The 20,409-nt window shown below is 55.1% G+C and overlaps 1 protein-coding gene across 1 annotated transcript; it reads right to left on the bottom strand.

Annotated features, from left to right (window-relative positions):
• Positions 1–1,156: 1,156 nt before the first annotated feature.
• On the bottom strand, positions 1,157–19,341 carry CNTN2 (contactin 2). The gene is made up of 22 exons (XM_040985267.1): positions 19,272–19,341; positions 15,488–15,632; positions 15,197–15,372; positions 14,948–15,043; positions 14,386–14,595; positions 14,127–14,226; positions 12,681–12,856; positions 12,192–12,328; positions 11,710–11,839; positions 9,567–9,717; positions 9,347–9,474; positions 8,909–9,084; positions 8,376–8,496; positions 7,481–7,639; positions 6,686–6,835; positions 5,118–5,188; positions 4,582–4,816; positions 4,127–4,239; positions 3,042–3,228; positions 2,616–2,728; positions 1,791–1,959; positions 1,157–1,415 (listed from the first exon to the last, which is right to left on the bottom strand). The coding sequence occupies exons 1-22, from the start codon at positions 19,339–19,341 to the stop codon at positions 1,306–1,308; spliced, it is 3,123 nt and encodes a 1,040-aa protein (XP_040841201.1). The 3' UTR covers positions 1,157–1,305.
• Positions 19,342–20,409: the final 1,068 nt, after the last annotated feature.

Genomic DNA, 20,409 nt, shown 5'->3' with positions numbered 1-20,409 from the left:
AAAGACCTTGAACCAAAGGTAGGAGGAGTTCATCCGGAGTTCTTTGTCCAGCCTTGTCACTTCCAGCTGACCTTGGAAGTTTCTCACCTTCAGGACCTTTTTCTTGTCTGAAGTGAAGGGCTTCTGCAATTGAGCTCTCAAACCTCTTCTAGCACTGATGTTTGTGACTGGCTATGTATCCAGAGCTCAGTGTAGGAGTTCCCATTTATTAACCGCTTCTTCTTTCAGAGAAATGTGAAAGAGCAGGCCAAGCAGTCTGGGGAGCAGGTCTTGCTAGGCGATCTGGGCCATTCCTGGGTACAAGTGGAGCCACCCTGAGCCCTTGCCTCCAGCTCCAGAACACAGAGCTAACGCTGCATTACTTTGAAGGCATGCGTCCATGCTGGGATGACAGGGCCTGCAGGTGGGAGAAGCCCAGGTCTGCCTGCAGAGCTGGAAGCAAAGGTTGGAAGGTGGGGCACTGCCCCTGTATCCTGGCCAGACCCTGCAGGGGCTGTGCAGGGTAGGTCTTGGTGGAGGTTTCCCCAGGATAAGCCCTTTAGTCCCCTGAAATGGCTCTGTCACTCTGGGGGTAATGGGCGGATTGGCAGTGTTGGCTGGGAGGGCAGCATCACCTGGACTGTAACCCTGCCTGCAGGCAAGGCAGGTGCCTCTTTCCATGGGGTGTCTCAGCCTCTGGACCCTTTTCAGCTCCTACCTGTGATACTGAAGGGTGCAAACCCTAGCTCCAGCCATCAGGCACCAGTTCCCCCACTGCCCACACAGGCAGGAGACTCCAGTGAATCAAAGAAGACTGTGGAAGGCCCAGCTGTGCACTCCCCAAGAAGAGGCTGCAGGGGAGAGCCTGGGGCCAGCTGCTGTCACTTACACTTTGTCCCATTTCAGCCCCCAGAATCCCAGTGTTGTGCCGGGCATGGGACTTTACCCTCAGGTGGCAGGATCAACTCAGGGTCTCGGGGTGCCAGCTCTGTGACTCCAAAGAAGCCTGCTAAGCCCCATTCTTCCCATAGGCCTGTTTGCCAGTCAGGTCACCTCCAGGACCCAGGCATGGGATTCAGTATCATCTTGAAGTCACTGCCCGGTGCCTTGTGACTTTAAGAAAACAGTCCACATGGGTTCTGACCTGTGGCAGAATATGAGCTATCCCACCTCCTACAAAAGGGCACTGTTTGAAGTAGGGATTGAAAGCCAACAGCTCTTGGGCACAGTGTTGGACCCGCTTGGCACCGGGGAAAGAACCTGGGCCAGCGGCTGAGTCTGTTGGAGGTGGGTGCTCAACTCCAGCGCAGAAGGTGGGCACTGATGTCAGAGTTCCAGGCAGCCTAAGAGCATCAGCATCACCACAGAGCGGGAGAGAAGGGTGCCGGGGTGTGGGGCTGGATGCACAGCCGAGTTCTCCACCATCATGCTCGTACCTGAAACCAGCAGCAGGGGTGTGGGGGCTGAGTCAGCCAGGCTTGGGAACCTCAGCCCCCACCCTCAGGACAGCCTCCCCCCTCCCCAGTCCTTTGCTCAGGACACCTGAGGAGGCCTGGGGCACCCACAGGCCTGGGAGCACGAGCGCCCTTAACTCGTGCAATGCCTGATAGGACTTCAGCCTTTGCTGATTGGTCTCCACTGCCCTCCACCAGCAGGCTCAGGATGTGGGAAGGAGGAAATGGTCTGGGCAAGTCCAGGACTGCTTTGCCCTTGGTTCCTGTCTGTCTTCCCCTTAGGGTTGGGAGTTGGCTTGGGTGCGACCAAACCCTTCATCAGGCATCTGGGGGACAAAGGTTAGGGAGGGACAGCACCTCCATTCCTCACGATGTGGACTTCTGCTGGGATGCCATCCCCTCCTGGTCCCGTGGTCCGAATCTGCACCAGGGCATGACCGATGTCCTCAGGCAGTGGGATTTCTATCCAGTTCTTGACAGTGAGATGGAGTGTGGGCATTGGGTGCAGGTCATTCTGGTACAGCATCTGTGTGTGAGATGTCCAGGTGGTTCCTCCTTAACCAAGGCAAATCCTTCTCTTCCCCAGTCCTAGTCACCAGAATGGGGCTCTGCCTCCCCACACCTCCCTCAGTTTCCCACTGACCAAGCTCCTCACTAATGGGAAGACAATTTGCAAGCAGCTGACTTGGGCTTGCCAGTGCCTTGGGCCAGAGCCACCAAGTCCTTCACTGCCCCATGACCCAAGCCTTTCTGCAGCAATACCATTTTCCCTGTATTCAAAACAGAGAGCATGTCCATATGCTGGTTCTCACCCCAAAAGACTAATTGGCCCCAAGCCAAGCATAGAAGCCGGTTGCTGGAAAGTTAATCCAGGCCTCCCATGTGGGGACCCAAGTGTGTATCACCTGTTACATTAGTAGGAAGCCAGAATCAGGAATGGAGCCTGGATTTGAACCCAGGAACTCCTACAGGGGACGCAGGTATCTTAACTAGCATCTTAACTCCTAGGCCAAACTGCCTTGTCTTTAGTCTTTACTACAAACTACACGAGAGTCGCTTGGTGCTGTATGCTGTGGTCACAGGCCCTAAGACAGACCTTCCTTGATCTGGATTGAGGCTCCCCGTGCTCCCTGGAGACACAGAAGGGCTGTTTCTCCCATGCCAGGCCTGGTGGATCCTCACCTTGTAGCCAGTGATTGCAGACTCATTTCGCAGGGGTATCACGGGGTCCCATTTAATGCTCAGACTGGAGCTTGAGAAAGTCCAGGAGATGTTGCCAGGAGGGCGCTGTGGAGCTGCCAGGGAGGGAGTTTTGGGGAGACTTCCAAAGGTCATACTGCACTCCCAGCCCTAGCCTTTAGCCAACCCTTTCCCTAGTATCTGCCTACAGGACCCAGAAATTCTGCCTGTGCTTCCTGGAAACAAAGCCCATGTAGAAGAGAGAGGGGCTTCAGGGCCTGGGACTTCCAGCCCCTCTTCACTCTCACGGCCTTGTTCTGTGCAGCCCAGCCCAGCCCAGAACTAGTGGTTATAGCACTTCCCTGATTGTGGAGAGGGGTCATCCCGGAGACCCCCACCCCAACTCTCACCCCAGGCAGACAGACTCACGAGGTTTCATGGTAGTGGCATTGGCAGAAGGGCTGGCAGGGCCAGTGCCAGCCCGGTTATAGGCCCGCACGGTCACGTGGTACTTGGTGTTGGGGTGCAGGCCAGTGACCAGGGCGCTAGTGTCCAGTCCTGCAGTCCTCACTCGGTCAGCAGCTGCTTCTTTGTCCCCAACTTTCCAATATCGAATCTGAAGCAAGGAGGGGACCCTAGGATCAGTGGCCAGACCCAGGACCTCAGGGTTGCCCTAGCTTCACATTCTGTTCCTCAGAACTGGGGCCTGATCATAAGATCCCAGGGAGCCAAGCCATGCTAGCATGATCCCCTTGCATGTCCTGGTACCCAGTCCAAAGCACTTTAATGCATAGAAGCTAGAGGTGGGGACGCAGGCTCAGCGCAGCAGTGGCCCGAATGGAACTCAGCAGGTTCTGTTAAGGGACATGAAACAGACTCCTTCCCCAACTGTAGCTAGATTATAAGGGCTGCCCGGTGAATACAAGCCCTTCTTAGTAGTCATTGTATTGTTGAGATCTGCTGAAGAGTCTCCCAAATCAAGGGCAAGTTTTGAGGCTGTCTTCTCACTGGAGCTTGTCCAAGCTGTTGGGTTTAGATCCCAGTTTGACTCTACTAGGTTGAATTTATTCTCAGTCATGGGCCTTGCCTGATAAGTCTCCCTCAAGCAGTGACAGTCTACTTGTCTTTCTATCCCTTCCCTTGCACCCCATCTTCCCCTCTGTGGAGTCTGAGGCCAGAGACTAATGGCCCAGGCCTGTTTACTGGTACCCAGAGAGGATCGTGCTGTTCCCTGTGCATGCCCAGTGATACCAGGTGGGAGGGGCAGGCCATGCCTCTTCCCAGAACCCACCCCCCCTCACCTGGCCTCCAGTGCTGGCTGCAGCCCCGTGTTTACTTCGAGGTTGCCTACCAGTCTGTCCACCCGAGGGCATCAGCTGCAGGGTCTTGGTAAATTGTATAACTGATGGCTGTACAGATTGGCCTCTCACTGTGCAGACAGTGAGTAAATGAATCTAGGAGTGATGCCTGGTGAGCTGATGAGTATTCCCTTCCAGGCTCCAAGTTCCACTCACCTCATACCCTTGCAGGATACCATTCGCGTCCTGCTGCACAGGTTCCCAGGTCACGTTCATCTCTGAAGACGAGACTCCCTTGGCCCAGACTTTGGTAGGCACCACCCTGGGCTCTGGGGATGGAGGCAGAATGGGTTTGGGTCCTGTGGGCCTCCTGGGGCTTCATTTGCTGAGGGTTTTGGGAAAGAGGCCAGGGCCCAGGATGAAGGCCCATGGGGCTCCTAGACCACTCTAGGGCCCACTTCTCTTCTCAGGGAGCCTCCCTCATTACCTCAGCCCTGAAGGGAGAGAGGGATCAGAGGTGAAGCCCAGGGCTTAGCACTCACTGTCCTCTCCAGCTTCTAGAAAATGGAGCTTAGATTTTTGTGTGACTGCTGTCCTCCCCCCCCCCCCGTCCCCAACTCTTTGGACAAGCGGCCATGCTGGCCACAAGTGGCAGGCCTGGGGCAGCCCACCTTCCTCCGCTGAGTACACAAGTGCCATGAGGCTCTCAGGGCCGTCCCCGCGATTATTGTAGCTGCGGATCTTGACCTCAAAGGGCGTGTAGGGCTGGATGCTCCCATTGTTGTAGACAAAGTACTGGGCGTCGGCGCCAGACACCCGGGCCGTCTGCCAGCCGGTGCTGCCTTGCCTGCGGAAGGACAGCAGGTAGCCGAAGCCGTCTCCGTTCTGGTACTCCCGTGACATGGGCTGAGGGGCAAGAGCGTGGCATGGGCGCGGGGCCATGGGCACGTTTTCTTGCCCACCCGACCTTCACCCCAAGGGACATCCCAGGGTGCCTGTTCCTGTACAGTCTTCACCTGCTATTAATTCCTGTGGGGGCATCAGGTATAAGGGGATGGGGATGTGGGGTTGTTGGCTTTTGAATTTGAACCTTTCTGTACACTGCTCACACAGGAGATGAGTCAAGGGGAAAGATTTGCCCCTCCCACCCCATCCCCCCAGCATGGGACTGGGAGGCACAGGCCTGCTTCTCTCCCTGCCAGCTTACCGTCCAGCTGATGATGAGCTCCCCGGGGGCTCCACCACCTCCGCTGAGTCCTGAGGGTGCCACCGAGGGGGCTGCCAGACACCAAGGGACACAGTTATGGGTGGTGCTGCAAGGGAACAAAGGTCCCAAGGCTGTCCTTGCTGAGCATCCTGGGGCGGGACACCACATCAGTTGGACTTTGGATCTTATTCCTTGGGGTGTAGGTACTTGAATCAGGCTGACCTAAGTTCAAATCCACACATGTGGCTGTGTTTCCCTGGCAAAGTATCTTAACCATTCTGAGCCTCTGATTTCCCTCTCCATTGATGCAACATGATCATGTTTTTCTCATCAGAGAAGCTTTGGCTGCCAAAGAACAGGAGACGCCATAAATGAGTTGACCTCACCACTGCCGACTGGAGCTGAGTCACAGTGACCAACTCTAGCTTGCTTTAAATGGAGGAAAATCACCCAGAAGGAAGGCAGCAAGGAAACACCCAGGAAGGCATTGCTCTGGGGTTCCGGGGTGTTAAATGAACTGTGTGTGAATGTGGCAGGTTTAATTTCCTAATTGTCTCTTGTGTTAAAGCTAGTATTAAAGCAAGGGTGTGTTCATGAGCCCACCACAGTTCTGGAGTAAATAACAGCTAGGAGTCAAAATATTTCTGCAGATAAGCCAGCAATTGGATACTGGTGACAATACCTTAGGGCCTTGTCATTCCCAAGAGGCACTTAAACACATGCCCACTTGGCTCTGAGGAGGTGAGTGCCCTTTTTAGGGTAGGGAGACAGGCCCAGGACAAGGAAGTGATTTGCTAAGTCAAGCTATTACATAGCACAGCCAGAACTTGGCCCCAGCGCCTGGGATTTGCAAGCCCCCCACTTCTCCATCCCAGCTGTCCTGTTCTTGCCAGCCTCTGGACACTAGAATAAAGGAGGCTCTTTCACCACCCCACACTGGCCTCTCAAGGAAGTTTAAGGCCATCAAAGAAAGTGCATCCTCTAGATTTCTTGAGAGAGGTATCTGCTAAAAAATGTTTCCGGGACCCAGAAAGGGCATGGGAAGTCAGCCTGGGGTATAGAGGAGGGAGAGACACTACAGTGTCCACGGTCCTAGAGCGCTCGTTCTGGGCCCCTGGACTGCACGTGACACAGACGGCAGGAAGGTGCTGACAGGCCTGTGTCTCTCCCTGCCTCCTGAGTTCCTACATGCCTCTCATTGAGGTTGCTGGCAGAGACATTTCGTCCCCTCCCCTGCCAAAAACCTGTCTGGCACACATCACTCCCCTTCCTCAGGAGTCGATTTCTGCAATCCATGTACTTGCAAGGCCCTGGATTCGAATTCAGCCTCTGCTAGGGTCTTTCATTCGCCACACTTAAGTTTTTATCCCATTTAAAAAGCTGACTTAAAAATAGAGCTGTGGGTTCTCAGTCAGGCTGACCCAGTTTTGAAATGAGGGTTTTGGATGGCTGGTCTGTGTACACAGTGGACTTGCTGCTCCCTTCTCATCTGTTTCGTCAGGGAGCAGAGCCAGAACTCAGGGTACCAGATTCTCTGCCCTGTCAATGATTCTTTTGGGGACACTGACCTGCTTCCTTGGTCCGGATTCTGCTGGAGGGCCCACTGGGCTTTCCGGTGCCCAGGATGTTGCTGGCTAAGACCCGGAACTCATAGTCCATCCACGGGGTGAGGCCTAGCACCTGGGCGGTCTCAGCATTGCCCTCGATGTTTGCAGGATCTGCAAGGTACCAGGGCCTCACGGCATCAGCGTTCATTTATTTGTAGGCAGAGGCAGGTCCTGGGCCTGGACCACCACCTCAGCCCAGCTCTGTTTGTGGTTCCTGCACACACTCAGAACCTCTTCCTGAAATGACTGAGAGGTGGGAGCCGCCACTCAGGACTCCAGCACAGTGTCTGGCCTCAAGACCAGGATTTCAACTCCCCACTAACACACACCCTGGGACATAGCAGGTGACAGCTAGATTGAGTTCTGGCTTTTGGCTTCATCCTGTTTTGTGTGGGGGACTGAGCCCCCCACACAAATGATGAGATGCTTTTCAAAAAAAAAAAAATTAACACCAATTAGTGAAAAGAGAAAATGGAAGCCAACTTCCCTGTCCTAGTGAATCTACTACTGAAGCGTGTCTCAACTTCCTGGATATTTTTGCTATTCTGGCAATAACACCATTTTCCCACCCCTGCCTGCCCCTCATTCTTCAAGAACTCGGGCTGAGCACCACTGCCTCCATCTTTTTACCCCTACCAGCTTCCTGGGGATGGTCTTGTTGGCTCTCCAGGAAGCTCCCAGCTCAGCCACTGCCACCCACCCACCACGCTCAGCCAGGCATGGTCATGGCTGATCCCAGAGATGCCTTACACTTACTGGTCCGAACCTGCTTCCACTTTCCTGCGGGCGGAGTGCGCGCCTGGAGGGTGTACTTGGCGATGGGACTGTGGTTGTCAAAGCCACGGCTCCAGCTGAGCTGGACGGTGGTGTCGGTGATGTCCCTCACCACCACGCCCCCTGGGGGACCTGGCGGACCTACACCCAGAGATTAGAGCAGCAGGGTGAGACTTGGGCAGCTTCAAATCCACACCACCTCCAGTCCCCCGCTGGCACTGGTGCAGGAATAAGACAAGGCACAGCAGAGGACGCGATGAACTTGCCCCAGAGTGGAGAATGAGGGGCAGGGCCGTGTCTATCCTTTGGGGGAGTTGTATCTTCCATTGAGGGGCTCACAGTGGGCACCACTTGAGGAAGTTTCCCAGAACTGGGTCTGAGAAATTTGGGCCTAGCAAAGGAATCCTGCTGTGGAATGTGTTCTGTTTGAAAGACTCAAGAGACATTTCCCAGATGCCCACAGAAACCAAGGTCAGGTGGAAGTCAGGAGTCAGGAACTAAATGCACGTTACCCATGTGGGTGGCAGGGACCTAGGTACTTTAGCTATCACCTGCTGCCTGCAGGTGTGTGTGAGCAGGAGGGTGGAGCAGAGGACGGGGCTGGGCCTTGATTCCAGCCCCCTGGAATCAGGGATGTGGGCATCCCAAGGGGTAGCTTAGTTGCTGTGCCCAACTTGCACCCCGGGAGGGGTTTCTTTAAAAGCTTGACTTTGGCAGAAAAATATCCCATTCATTTAAGACCTAGCTGCAGTTCAGCAGGTTCCATGGGGAGTTCCTTCCTAGGGAGCTGGGGAGAAGCATATAGGGAGGGAGGTCACAGTAGCCCAGTTGGCCTCCAGGGTTTATGGCATGGGGATACAGGTGGCAGCTCCTTTACCTCGGACTAGGACCGTGGCCTCCTTGGATGCGCTGTCCACCACTGTCTGGGCCATGCATGTATACTTGCCGCCGTGGCGCAGCTGGGCATTCAGGATGGTCAGATCCCCGACAGTTTCCTTCTGTACGGGGACAGCCCAGAGTGCAGGCAGGTCAGAGTGGGGGCCCGGAGGCAGAGCATGGGGGGGCTCTGCTCCATGACGACCAGGGACACAACTGTATCTCACTATCCCTGTCCATGAGGGGACTTGGCTGTTCCCCATTTACTACCTCTGGGGACCAACCAGCAAAGTTACAGGGGCCAATGGCAGTCCAAGTGAATGACAACACTTGCACTGGAACAGAAAGAGGACAGCAGCAGGGGGAATGAGGCTTCAGGCACTTGGAATTCTGGGTTTGTCCCCTTGCTTCTCCCAGATAAGTGATTTTTTTTTCAGGGGGAGGGATCACCAAGGGGTGATCAACCCAAGGTGGAGCTTGCTAGGGCAGGGGCCTGAGATAAGAGCTTTGAGGGCAGGGCCCCTAGGGCCTCACCATGCTGGCCCTCCGGTAGTGACCCCCAGGTTTATCGAAGTCGATGGGGAAGTCGTCCAGGGTCCAGATGAACGTGAGGTCCATGGTGGGGTCATGGGAGGCGTGGCACTGGAGGGTCAGATTGTCCCCCAGGTTGATGTCAGCACTGGATGGAGCTAGAGTGATCTTGGTTGCATCTGTTGGGAGAAACAAATCCCCTAAGTGGGTGGGGCAGGAGGTCGGCGTAGATGGGAGCTGCAGGACAGGCACTAGGCTCCATCTAAGGCCCAGGAAACAGCAAGGGGTGGTGTATACCCAGAGATATGGGGCAGGCAGGGAGGGAGGACCTGATTCTGGGTGGTAGCAAGAGGGTGGTGCCAAGCCAAACAGAACCCGGCAGTAGCCTCAGAAATCAAGCCAGGAGACTCAGCAGACCATGGAGCCAACCACAGGCCTTACCACGCACAGACAGGATTCCAGTACTGTTGGCTTTGCCCATGAAATTCTCCGCAAAGCAGGTGTATTTGCCCTCATCTGACCTGCTGATATTTCTGATGATAAGGGTGCCATCTGGAGTCACGGTTACTCTGCAGCAAGGACAAGGTGGATACGGCCACTCTGGGGGCTGGCCAGAGCCGTGGGCAGGGGAGCAGTCTCCAGGAGGGGGGCATGGTGGTACCTGCTGCTATTGGCCAACATCTCGGTGCCTTTGCTCCACAGCACCACAGCCTTGGGGGCAGCTCGGGGCTGACAGGGGATGGTGATCTCACCACCCCGGGCTGCAGGGATCAGCCGTCTGACGGGATTCTGCCGGAAATCAGGGGCCAGTGCTGGAATGAAAGGGAAGAGCTGCCAGTATTAACCACTGATGTGGACTCACTGGCCCATGCTAAGCCAGCAGGAGCCTGTTAGAACCCAGCCCCTTCTCGTCACCCCCACCACTGTCTCCCTGCTCCAAGCCACCACCTGTTCTGTCCCTGCTACCTCCCACCCCACCCCCCCAGCCATGGCCCTCCTGTTTCTGTGCTGCTTCTACAGGTACTCCTACACCCAACAGCTGAAGCATCTCATCATCCAGGCCAGTGTGCTCCTAGCTGCCCGCAACTGCCCCCTCATTCCACTCATCCTCCATCACCTTGCTCCAACCACCTGGTCACTTGGGCCTCAGGACCTTCACACTAGCTATAAAAAGGTGCCTGGAAATTCCCCAAATGGAGGGCCAGCACTATAGCTCAGCAGGTGAAGCTACCATCTGTGATAACAAAATTCTATATCAGAGAGCTGGTTCAAGTCCCCAGCTCCTCCCTTCTGAACGCCCATGCTAATGCACCTAGGAAAATAGTTCAAGCGTTTGGTCCTCTGTGCCCATATGGGGAACATAGAAGAAGCTTCTGCTTCTAGCTTTAGCCTCGCCCCAGCGCTGGTCATTGTGGCCATTTGGAAGTGAATCAATGGATGGCGGTGGAAGTGAGTCAGTGGATGGCAGATCCCAATCTGTCTTTTTCTAACTGCCTTTCAGATATACTTTTTAAAGATTTATTTTTTGTTTGAAAGGCAGATAGAGAAGAGATACAGAAAAAAAGATCTTCTGTCTGCTGATTTACTCCCTAAGTGGCCACTACAGCCAGAGCTGAGCCTATTTGAAGACAGGAGCCAGGAAATTCTTCCGGGTCTCCCACATGGGTACAGGGTCCCAAGGCTTTGGGCCGTCCTTGACTGCCTCACCAGGCCACAAGTGGGGAGCTGGATGCGAAGTGGAGCAATTGGGACACAAATTGGCACCCATAAGGATCCTGGCACATGCAAGGCAAGGATTTAGCCACTAGGCTATCACTCCTGGCCCTCAAATAAATATGCTTTAAAAAACAAATTCCCCAAATCTTCATGGAGCTTGCTGTTAGCACTCCCATCACAGCTCAGATAATGATGTCCTCAGAGGGCTGTCCCTGACTGCCCACCTAACTGCTCCTTCTTGACCCACTGTTCTCCCATATTTGCTTTACACTGTTATTTCTTATATTAAAAAAAAAAAAACAGAACAAAACCTTATTTTCATTTGTTGGAAAGACAAAAAGACACCTTCCCTCTGCTGGTTCACTCCTCAAATGCCTACAAGAGCCAGAGCTGGACCAGGTTGTAGCAGGAGCCTGGAATTCCAGCTAGGTCTCTCTTGTGAGTGGCAGGGGCCCAAGCACTGAAACCATTTCTTGCTGCCCCCCACGTGCATTAGCAGGGAGCTGGAATCAGGAGTGGTGGGGCTCACATCCAAGCACTCCAGTGTGGGAGGTAGGCCCCCAGGGAGAGTCTTAGCCGCTGTACCAAGCATGGTGTTTACTGTATTTTTATTGCTATTTGAAATTCTGTAGGTTTCTGATCTTGGGTTTATTTGTTCCTCCCCCTCTCATGGATTGTGAGCCTCCTGTGCTCATTTCCCAGGGTTGAATGAATGAATAAGTGCGTCCTAGCACCATGAGATGGGCATCACTGTGTCCACTTGGCCAGTGAGGAGGCCCAGGAAGCTCCCATCACACAAGCAGACACCACCTCTGGCTTTCACTGGGTGCCTGCGCGAGGAAGGGCCCTCCAAGCTGCTGCTCTGTTGGCTTGTTTACTCCTCACAGTCGCCCCCTGGGGCAGCACTGCTGTTTCTGTTCACTTGATCGATCAAGAAATGAAAACTGGACGTGAGGGACCGGGTGAGTACTGTTGCAGTAGCTAAGACATTCCTCAGGCACTACTCTAAACCAAGGCAGACTGTATGTGTGTGTGCTTGTGTGCAGAAATGAATGCCCCACCACCCCACCCACACTTGCACCCAGTACCTTGCACAGCCAGCTCGGCGCTAGCGTAGATGGTGCCATGCTTATTCTCTGCCACACACTGGTACATGCCAGAGTCCTCTAGGCTCAGCTTGGAGAAGCGCAGGTCCCCGGCTGACACCTCCAGCCGGTTCTGTGTAGAAGAACCCGGCCAAGGCAGGGTAGGGAGCAGTCAGGACCTGGAATGCTGGGGAGGAGGGACCAGCGGAGCACCTGCGGGGCATGGGGGCACCTTGCCAGCCCCTGGGGGATGGGTCCCCTGGACCTCAGCACTCTGATATTCCACAGGGCTTCACAAAGAGCAAAGGGATACTGGCAAGGCCGCAGCCTTTGCTGCGGCTTAGCGGGGCCTGGACCCAGGTCTCTATGTTTCTGTCTATTTTCAGCATGTGACATAGAACTCTCAGAGGGAAAGAGGTATGGCCACCATAATTGACCCAAAGAACCAAAGGAGCTGAGGATAAGAAAAGCCCCGCATCTCCTACCTGGGAAGCCAGGGGCTCCCCGTTGCGTAGCCAGCGCACTGTAGGCCGGGGCTTCCCAGCAGCTGCGCAGCCCCAACGCAGGTTAGAGCCAATGTCAGCCTCCGTGTCTGAGATCACCTTGAGCCACTCGGGCTGAGCTATGGGGAGCAGGGGAGAGAGAACCAGGGTGAGCTGGGAGAATCACAGGGGTGTTTTGCCTGAGCCACACGACAGGGGGCACTGTGTGTTGCAGTGTAGAAAGGATTAAAGGGAGGGGCAGGACGAATCAGGCATAAGGAAATTGGTGTTTGGAATTGTGCCAGTGGCTGTTTTAGCACTTTTGACCATCCTAAAACCCTCTGTCTGCTGTACCAGTCAAGTATTCTGAGCCAGCCACAACACTTAGCTTTTGGCCCCTCACCCCATGCAGTCCTGGTTCGAATTCTCTCCTTGGGGACAGGGTAAATGAAGGGTTGCAGGGGGAGGGGAAGGCGGCCCTGGCTCCCATACCCTGCACAATGATGCGCCCTTGAACAGTGTCACGGCCCTTGGAGTTCTCCGCCTCACACTCGTAGGTGCCCTCGTCCTCAAAGCTGATGCTGGGGATCTGCAGGGTGGGCTCGGCGGTGGCCCACTGTGGGGACAGGGAACCATCCACTTTGCGCCACTTGATCCTGGGGACAGGGCTGGTGAGGGAGATAAGGCCAGAGGGGTTTGGGCTGAGTAAGGCACACTCACTCCCAGGTGTGTCCAGGCCCTCCTGGAATGTTGAGTGGGCTGGAAGAGGGTACTGTGGAGGGTCCCCTTTCTTTCCCCAAGTAGCTTGGAGCACAAGCAGAGAAGGGGCCAGGAACAGCCTCCTCCATCCATCCATCCATTCATCCATCCATCCCAGTGCAACCACTATGATGTTGGGATGTTGGGATGTTGGGATGTAGGGATGTGGGTCCTCTGGCAGGTTGTTCCACACCCCACACCTACCAGCAGTGGCCCGTCACCCTACTTTTCAAGTAGACTTATGAGGAATCTGGATACTGCTTGGGGCTGAGACATCAATGAGTCTGAAAGGTTTACTAAGAGAGCTGGCATGTGCAGCAGGTAAAACTGCTGCCTGTGATGCCAGATCCCATGTGGGTACCAGTTCTACTTTCAATCCAGCTCTTACATGCCTGGAAAAACAGAGGCAAATGGCTCGATTGCTTGGGCTCCTGCCACCCATGTAGGAGACCCAGAAGAAGCTCCTGGCTTCTTCCTGGCCCAGCAGCCCTGGCCGTTGTGGCCATCTAGAGAGTAAGTCAGCAGATAAAAAAGTCTCTGTTTTGGTCTCTTTCTTTAGCTACCTTTCAAAGAAATATTTTTTTAAGCGGGGAGATGTTTACTGAGTTGTCTGTCTGTGCTTTTCAAACTGTTTTTCTAGAAGCCCCATAGCTTTCCATATAGTAGTGGCCATCCTGAGCTGCTGGAGAGACTTCTTGCACTTTCACTCATTTGACAAACACTCATGGAGTGCTTGCTGTTTGCTCAGCCCTGTACCGATAAACCCCACCTCTGAGAAAGCAGGAAGAATAACTTCCCCCCCGGTGGCGGGGTGGGGGTACATCTCAGCAGGTAACTCTCAGCAGCCATACGACAGTTAACTAAATGCCAGCACTGGTCTAGCCATTTCACCTACACAAGCTCTGCCACCAGGCAGAAGCCTGCACACTGTACCCCAGCCATCTAAGCCTGCATCCTTGCTAGGGAGCCAGGTCTTCTGGTTAGTGTCAGTTGCCCAGCATGTGCTGCCTCTACAAGAGTGTTAGTGCTTGGTCAGTGGCACTGCAGACCCACTGTGTACCCAGCACTCTGCCAGGAGCACTGACCCTGCCTGCTCTCACCCTGCTGCCAACAGTGCCCCTGTGGGTCTCTCAGAGGTCAGGCCCAACTTCAGGGAGACCCTTCCCCTCCTCCACTCACTTGCCGAAGGCGAAGCATTCCAGGGTCACCTGCTGCCCAGCCAGTGCATAGGTTTCTGCAGGGAATCGGGCTTTGATGCTGGGTGCAAAGAGCCTGGGATCTGGAAGAGAGAGGGATTTTGCTCACCAAATACAAATGATGCCAGGGCAGGTGCCCTCTGTGCCTGGGACCTAGGCATCCATCAGTACCCACAGTGTGTGGACAGCTGGGGGAGGTCTTTGGCTCTGGCTCCTGCTCCCCAGCCACACTGCCTCCTGACCTTCAGCTGCTAGGTTCAGCTGTGCAAACTTGCTGAAGACACTCTTGGTGGAGAAGTCCATGTGGCTGGTGGCCAGGCAGGAGTAGTTGCCCAGGTCGGAGGCATTGGTGCGGGCAATGTAGAGGTTCCCTGTGGTCTGTGACACGAAATGACGCCCGTCCGTTGGGATGAAGTTGGGGAACTCGTTGAGGAGCCAGCGGTAGGACAAGCCTGGTGGCAGCAGTGGGATGGGGTAGGAGAAAGCAGTTGAACCAGTCGGGATGCTTAGCTTGCAGGGATGTGCTAAGGGTGTCTCAGCACCTGCAGACCCAGTCCTGAGAGCCACTGGTGCTCTGAATTACAGACACCGTGGAAGGGGGATGTGACTTTAGCCCTGTCCCCAATGAACACAGTGTTCAGGGACTCCCAGTCTGAAGGGATGGATGGAACAGACTCACCAAGGCAGGACGCCCAGGGGCTGTGCCTTCCAGGGTCACCATCCACCTTCCATCCCATTCTCCATGGAGGAGCCAGAGGCCCATCCTGTGCCCTCTGCCTAACCTAGTGCAGGGCCCCAACTCACCTGGATAGTGGGCAGGTGGGTTACAGGGCAACATCACCCCCCAGCCCTCGTGTGTCTTCACCGGGTCCCGCTCTTCCTTGGAGAACTCCTGTAGGACTACAGGGGGAGACCAAGGGCTTAAGTACCATCCTTCAAGCCCGGGGACCACCCTTCCCCTTCACAGCCCTCAAATGGAAGTGGCTGTTTACATGGCCTTCCGGGGTGTATTCTCTGGCTCCCTCCACCCTCTCCGTCTCCCTGGGCTCTTACAGCCGAAGCGCAGCACGGCCTCCCTGCTCACAACAGTGCCCACTGGGTTGGAAGCCAAGCACTGGTAGACGCCAGCGTCCTGGGCCTTGGTGGGCTTCATGATGACCAAGTTGCCCCCCACCAGCTGGTGACGAGAGCCTGGCTCCAGCTTCATCTCTGTGCCATTCATCTTCCACCTGCAGCAAGAGACAGGCAGGGGAACCTCTGGCCACAGCCAGCCACCCACCCCCTGGGGTGAGGAAGAGCCAGGCTGCTGTCCATGGCCTCCTGGTACCCACCACAGGGCCTCACCTGTAGCTGGCTGGAGGGCTGGCCCGGGCACGGCATGCCAGCATTACCTGCTCCTCTGTGGACTCCTCTGGGAACAGCAGGCCAAGGGGCTGCTCTTCAAAGACAGGCCCAAAGGTGGCAGGTGATCCCCAGGCTGAAGTCCAGGCTGTCGAGGGGGACACCAATGGAGGCCACCTCAGTGCCTGGCTGGAGCCAGGCCTTGAGAGCTGTGTTGTCTAGCAGAGCTTCCTGGGAATGGCTGCCATGTCCTCTATTGGACATGGCCTACTGTGAGGGGTGTTAGGTCCCTGGGGCTGCTGAGCACTGGAAATGGAGCTAGTGAGGGGGTGGCAGAGCAAAATTTTGTGTTTTATTTTCATGAATTTGACTTCGAGCTTAAATGGGCCAGACAGGACCCATCTGACCCTATCTTACACCTGTAGCTGTGGGCCACCTGCTGTGTACCTGGCTCACCCTGGAGACCAGCTGCCAAAATGATAAAGACACAAGTCCTCAAGAGTTGAGTCCAGGGAGGGAGACCCAAGGCTGAGAGTGCAAAGTGGCAGGTGCCACAGCAGCATTTGGAGCCTCAGAGAACAGGCAGTGGCCACTGCTCACAGTGGTGGGCAGAGCTCTCAGGGGAGCTCCAGAGAAGAAAGGATGGGCAGGGGGAGGGGTACAAAAACTCACCTGTCACTGTCCCTAGAATCTAGCATCCCTCTGAGGCACTAAGGCCTAGCAAAAAGTTATTGGGGGGTTAGGGGATCAGGCCTGACCTTGAGCAAGTCATAGCAGTCTCCACCTGTGACATGGAGAGAATCCAGACTCATCTCTCAAATCCATTGAGGAGTCACCTAGCAGAAGGCTGGTGAGGGGAGCAGGTTTAGTGGATGTCCACTGCACCCAAAGGTGGCCCCAGAGAGAGAGAACAGGTAAGGCAGAAAGCCTGAGGGGGGAGGCCTGCAAGCAGGAGGCTTTGGTGGCTATTTTATAAAATCCTAGTGTCACAACTCAAGAAAGGGAGGCCCAGAGGAGGAAGGGACTTGCCCACAGTGCCAAGGTGAGTCTGGCATGGATGGGGCCCAGACCTCAGATCTTGTGAGTTGCCCAAGCAGATGGGGAGTCCCTAGTGCAGATGGGGTTTCCATGCCAGCCCTGCCCTGGGCAGATATGTCTCTTTTTACGCACCATTGCCCTGCATCACCAGGGCAGGGTGGTGCTGTCCTTAGATATATGGGACTGATTCCCTTGACCCCTATGGCATGGGGGCAGGACGAACCCCCTAATTGGCTGCCTGCCTGTCCTCGGCGCTGAGTTATGGGTGGAGAGCACCCCACTAACTAATTAGTACCTCCCATTTCAGAGTATCCAGCTGTCCAGGGGGCGGGGGAGGGAGCTCGGTCCACAGCTGAGGCCCAGCCCTTTGGTCCCCCAAGGGAGAGAGCAGCTGTTTAACCACTCTCAGAATGAGGGAGGGAGCCAAGGCTCCCAAGAACAGCCCTGCCCAGGCAGACTCCCACCCCCTTCACTGCCTCCCCAGGCTGTCCCTCTTCACTGCTCCTAGTCTGGGTTGCAGAGCCCAGTTTAATCCCAAGTTAATGACTGTGGTGGAGGAGGAAATAGATGCCTGCCTCAGCTGGGCCTGCTGGGAGTGGGGGAGAGAGTGTGGGGGTGGGTAGGGTCACCTTGTACAATAGCAGCTGCCGGGAGTTCTGCTGGGTAGGGGGCCCTGAGCGGCCCCTTGGCTGGCTGTCTTTCTGGAAAATGTTCTCTGCACTGGGCTTACACTTGCCTGCCACATCACACGTTGGCTCCCACAAGGGGGCACCTGTCTCTGCTACTCCCTCTGTGCGAGTCCAAGGGGCTGCCATACTCACACACCCATTCCTGTGCATGAACATTTAGCTTTATAGATGTGTATGTGTGTGTGTGTGCATTCACAAACAGGCACTGTTATCTGTCATAACCATATAACTAAATGGCAACAGCCATAATAGTAAAAAGCAGTGTTACATTCCTCTCATGTTCTCCTCTTCCAAATGGACACTATCATGGTCTCACTTTACTGATTTGGATGCTAGGATCTCAGAAGCTAAATAACTTGTCCAAAATCTCTGAGCAAGATGGGGCTGGCCTTGGTAGGTTGGCTCACCTCATAGCCAGCATTCTTTTTAAAAAAAAATCCTTTTTCTTTATTGTTTTGAAAGAAAGAGACAGAGATCTTTAATCTACTGATTCTTTCCCCAAATGCCTATGACCACTAGGACTGGGCCCAGCTGAAGCCAAGAGCCAAGAATCCCACCCAGGGCTCTCACATGGATGGTAGGGACCCAAGTATTTAGCTGTCATCTGCTGCTACCCCCTTGGGTCTGCAGGAGCAAGAAGCTGGAGTTAGCCAGGTAATCCAGAACCCCTGGTGTGGGATAATGGTAGCATAACTGGTATCTGAACTGCCCAGCTAAATGCCACCTTCATGGTGACACACACACCTGCAATGCATCTTCCATATGTGTGCTCATACACACACGTACAACCTGCCACTTTATTCCACAACACACACACCTTCAAAGTATCTGCACACACACACACAGGCACAAAGCCAGCCCTTCCTTGCTGCCCGTGTGCCACACCTTCTGATTCTCTCTGGATAGCTTTATCCCCAAACATGGCCTCCAGAGGCCTTGCGGGCAGAGGTAGGGGCTAGGGACAGAACTGGGTCCTCTTGTCTTTATGGGTTTTGTGAGGTGGCCGGCCAGGCCCTGGACCCTGGCAGTTGCTTTCCAACCCCTCTGGGTATAAGGACCCTGGAGATTGCCCAGATCCCTTGCCTTATACTGGGAGGGCCCAGCAGAGAGGTGAGGGGTACTTTTCCTCTGCCTCCTGGCACCCCCAGGGCTCCCCAACCCCACCCATTTCCCAGCAGGGTCATGGGATGGCTCTGACCAAGGAGATCTGAGCAGATACCAGCAGTGCCCCCCTTGGTGAGACAATGGCCAGAGCCCTGCCAAGACTGTGGGGAACCCAGATGGCAGCACTGTGGAAGGACCACAGAGTATGGTACTACTTGAGCCAGGGAGACATTTAGGGCAGGAAGGAATGCCTGTTGACCCAGGGTCAGGGCAGAAGCCAAACAATAACTCTCTCAGAGCAGCAGGTACTAGACATCCCCCTGCACTCCCATTCCAGGACAGCAGGGCCACCCACAGTCCCTTCCCCCCTCTGTGAGGAGACCCTCTGCCTGAGCTCTGCCCTGTTCCCAGTCTTGTCTCCTGCCCAGTTCTGCTGTCCATCAGTGTCTGTCTGCCAGGATGCATTGTCCAGAACTTTCTTGATGGAATGTTCTAGAGTCTGTGCTATTGTAGGTGGCCACAGAACACTTGAATTGTGGCCAGTGTCTCTGAGAACATTATTTTTTAAATGTGGGTCTCAGCCTTGGGGCTCACGTCTGGCTGGGCCTTCTACCCTGGGCAGGGTAGCCTTAGGGCCTCCATCTCTAGCTTAGAGGGTTGTGTCAGGGAGAGAGGTGTTCTAGCTGTGGCAGAATCTTGCTGAGTAACCTGGGGGGCAAACCACACATCCTCCTTAAGGAACTCCAAGGAATGGCAAAGATGCATGCCCTCCCCTCCTGTCTGACGGAAGGGAAGAGCCACAGGGAGAAAAATGTTTCCAAGGAAATGCCCTCAGCTATCTTGGCATGCTACAGCAATGCAAAGACTGTTACACTGAAATCATCATGAACACCACGGCAAGGACACAGTGATATAGTCCAACCCAGCTGGTTGACGAGCACAGCAGACCCTCTTACCTGGGCAGGAGATGAGGGTCATAGCAGCCAGCAGCAGCAGGATGGGCTTCCTCCTGGCAGGTGTTTTCATGGTGGGCGCTCCCAGCAGAGGCAGAGATTGGGGAGCAGGCGTCTGAGTCCAACGAGGGGTGAGTCTAGCTGGAGGCTGGGAAAGGCCTAGGAGGCAGGAGGCAGGAGGCAGGTGGCTATGAGCCAAGGAGCACCCCTCCCAGCCCCAGACACATCTGGGCTCGTCATGCTTTTACCTAGGCTGTGGCAGCAAGGTTGCGGCTGAGGGAACTGCTAGTGATAATCCTCCCCCCAGGGTCCCAGGGGAGGAGGCCTAGCTGTTATCCAGGCGCTCTTTTCCCCCCTTCCCCCCCCCCCCACCTCCCCGGCTGAGTGCCTCCTACTTAGGCCCCTGGGAGTCTGGGTCTGCCCTGTACCCTACCCCACCTTCCTCCAGCCAGCGGGGGTGCTGTTCAAGAGGCAAAAGCAATGACTAATTGAGAAGCAAGAATGCACCTGCCCACATGCATTGCCAGCTCTCCATGTAGGGTCCAGAAGGGAATGGGCCCCAGACCTGCTGTGGGGAGCCAGTAATACCTTCCTTGGGCAACCAAATCTCCTCCTGACTTCCTCCACCCCAACAGATGAGAAGCCCCTCCAGGAACTGCATGAAGTCTAGGGGAGGGGTAGCCTGTTTTTCCTGGTAGTGTGAGGCCCCACACTGATTCTCCTTACCCTCTCACCAGTGTGACCCCAGGTGAAGCACTGAGGGGCATTGCAAGAAGGAGTCATGACCTTGGCCTCCTTGGCAATGATCCTGACTTGTGGCACAAATGAAAAGAGACGTGATAAAAACAAGGAGTTGTTGACAACCTGTCGTCAGGGCCCTGCTGAGACGAAGTCCATCCCACCTTTCTGAGAGGCCCAGGGAGGACAGCCTTGTGGGCAGGCTCCCCATCCATGGGAATAGAGGGTATGGCCAGAGGACCTGCAGCAGCTGCTGGTCTACCCTGCATGGCTGCTTTGCTGAGCCCAATGCTCCACTGCTGGCTCTTGGAGTCCTCTTGAGCCAGGAGGGTACTTAGGCAGGTTGCTCATGGGCAGGCAGCAGTGGGGCAGGGCAGGGTCTACAGGCCAATGCCAGCTCACA

This window comes from Ochotona curzoniae, unplaced genomic scaffold (assembly GCF_017591425.1).
Source record: "Ochotona curzoniae isolate NIBS_2020 unplaced genomic scaffold, NIBS_Ocur_1.0 contig_430, whole genome shotgun sequence".
Lineage (NCBI taxonomy): Eukaryota > Metazoa > Chordata > Mammalia > Lagomorpha > Ochotonidae > Ochotona > Ochotona curzoniae.
Note: the sequence above shows the minus strand (reverse complement) of the source record. Positions and strands in the feature narration are given on the sequence as shown.

Coding starts and splice junctions, on each gene's coding strand:
- CNTN2 (XM_040985267.1), bottom strand. CDS start 19,341: ATGAAAACACCTGCCAGGAGGAAGCCCATCCTGCTGCTGCTGGCTGCT. Junction 15,633..19,271: donor GACCCTCATCTCCTGCCCAG/GTAAGAGGGTCT, acceptor CCCCCTCGACAG/CCTGGACTTCAGCCTGGGGA. Junction 2,729..3,041: donor TGCCACTACCATGAAACCTC/GTGAGTCTGTCT, acceptor CCTCCCTGGCAG/CTCCACAGCGCCCTCCTGGC.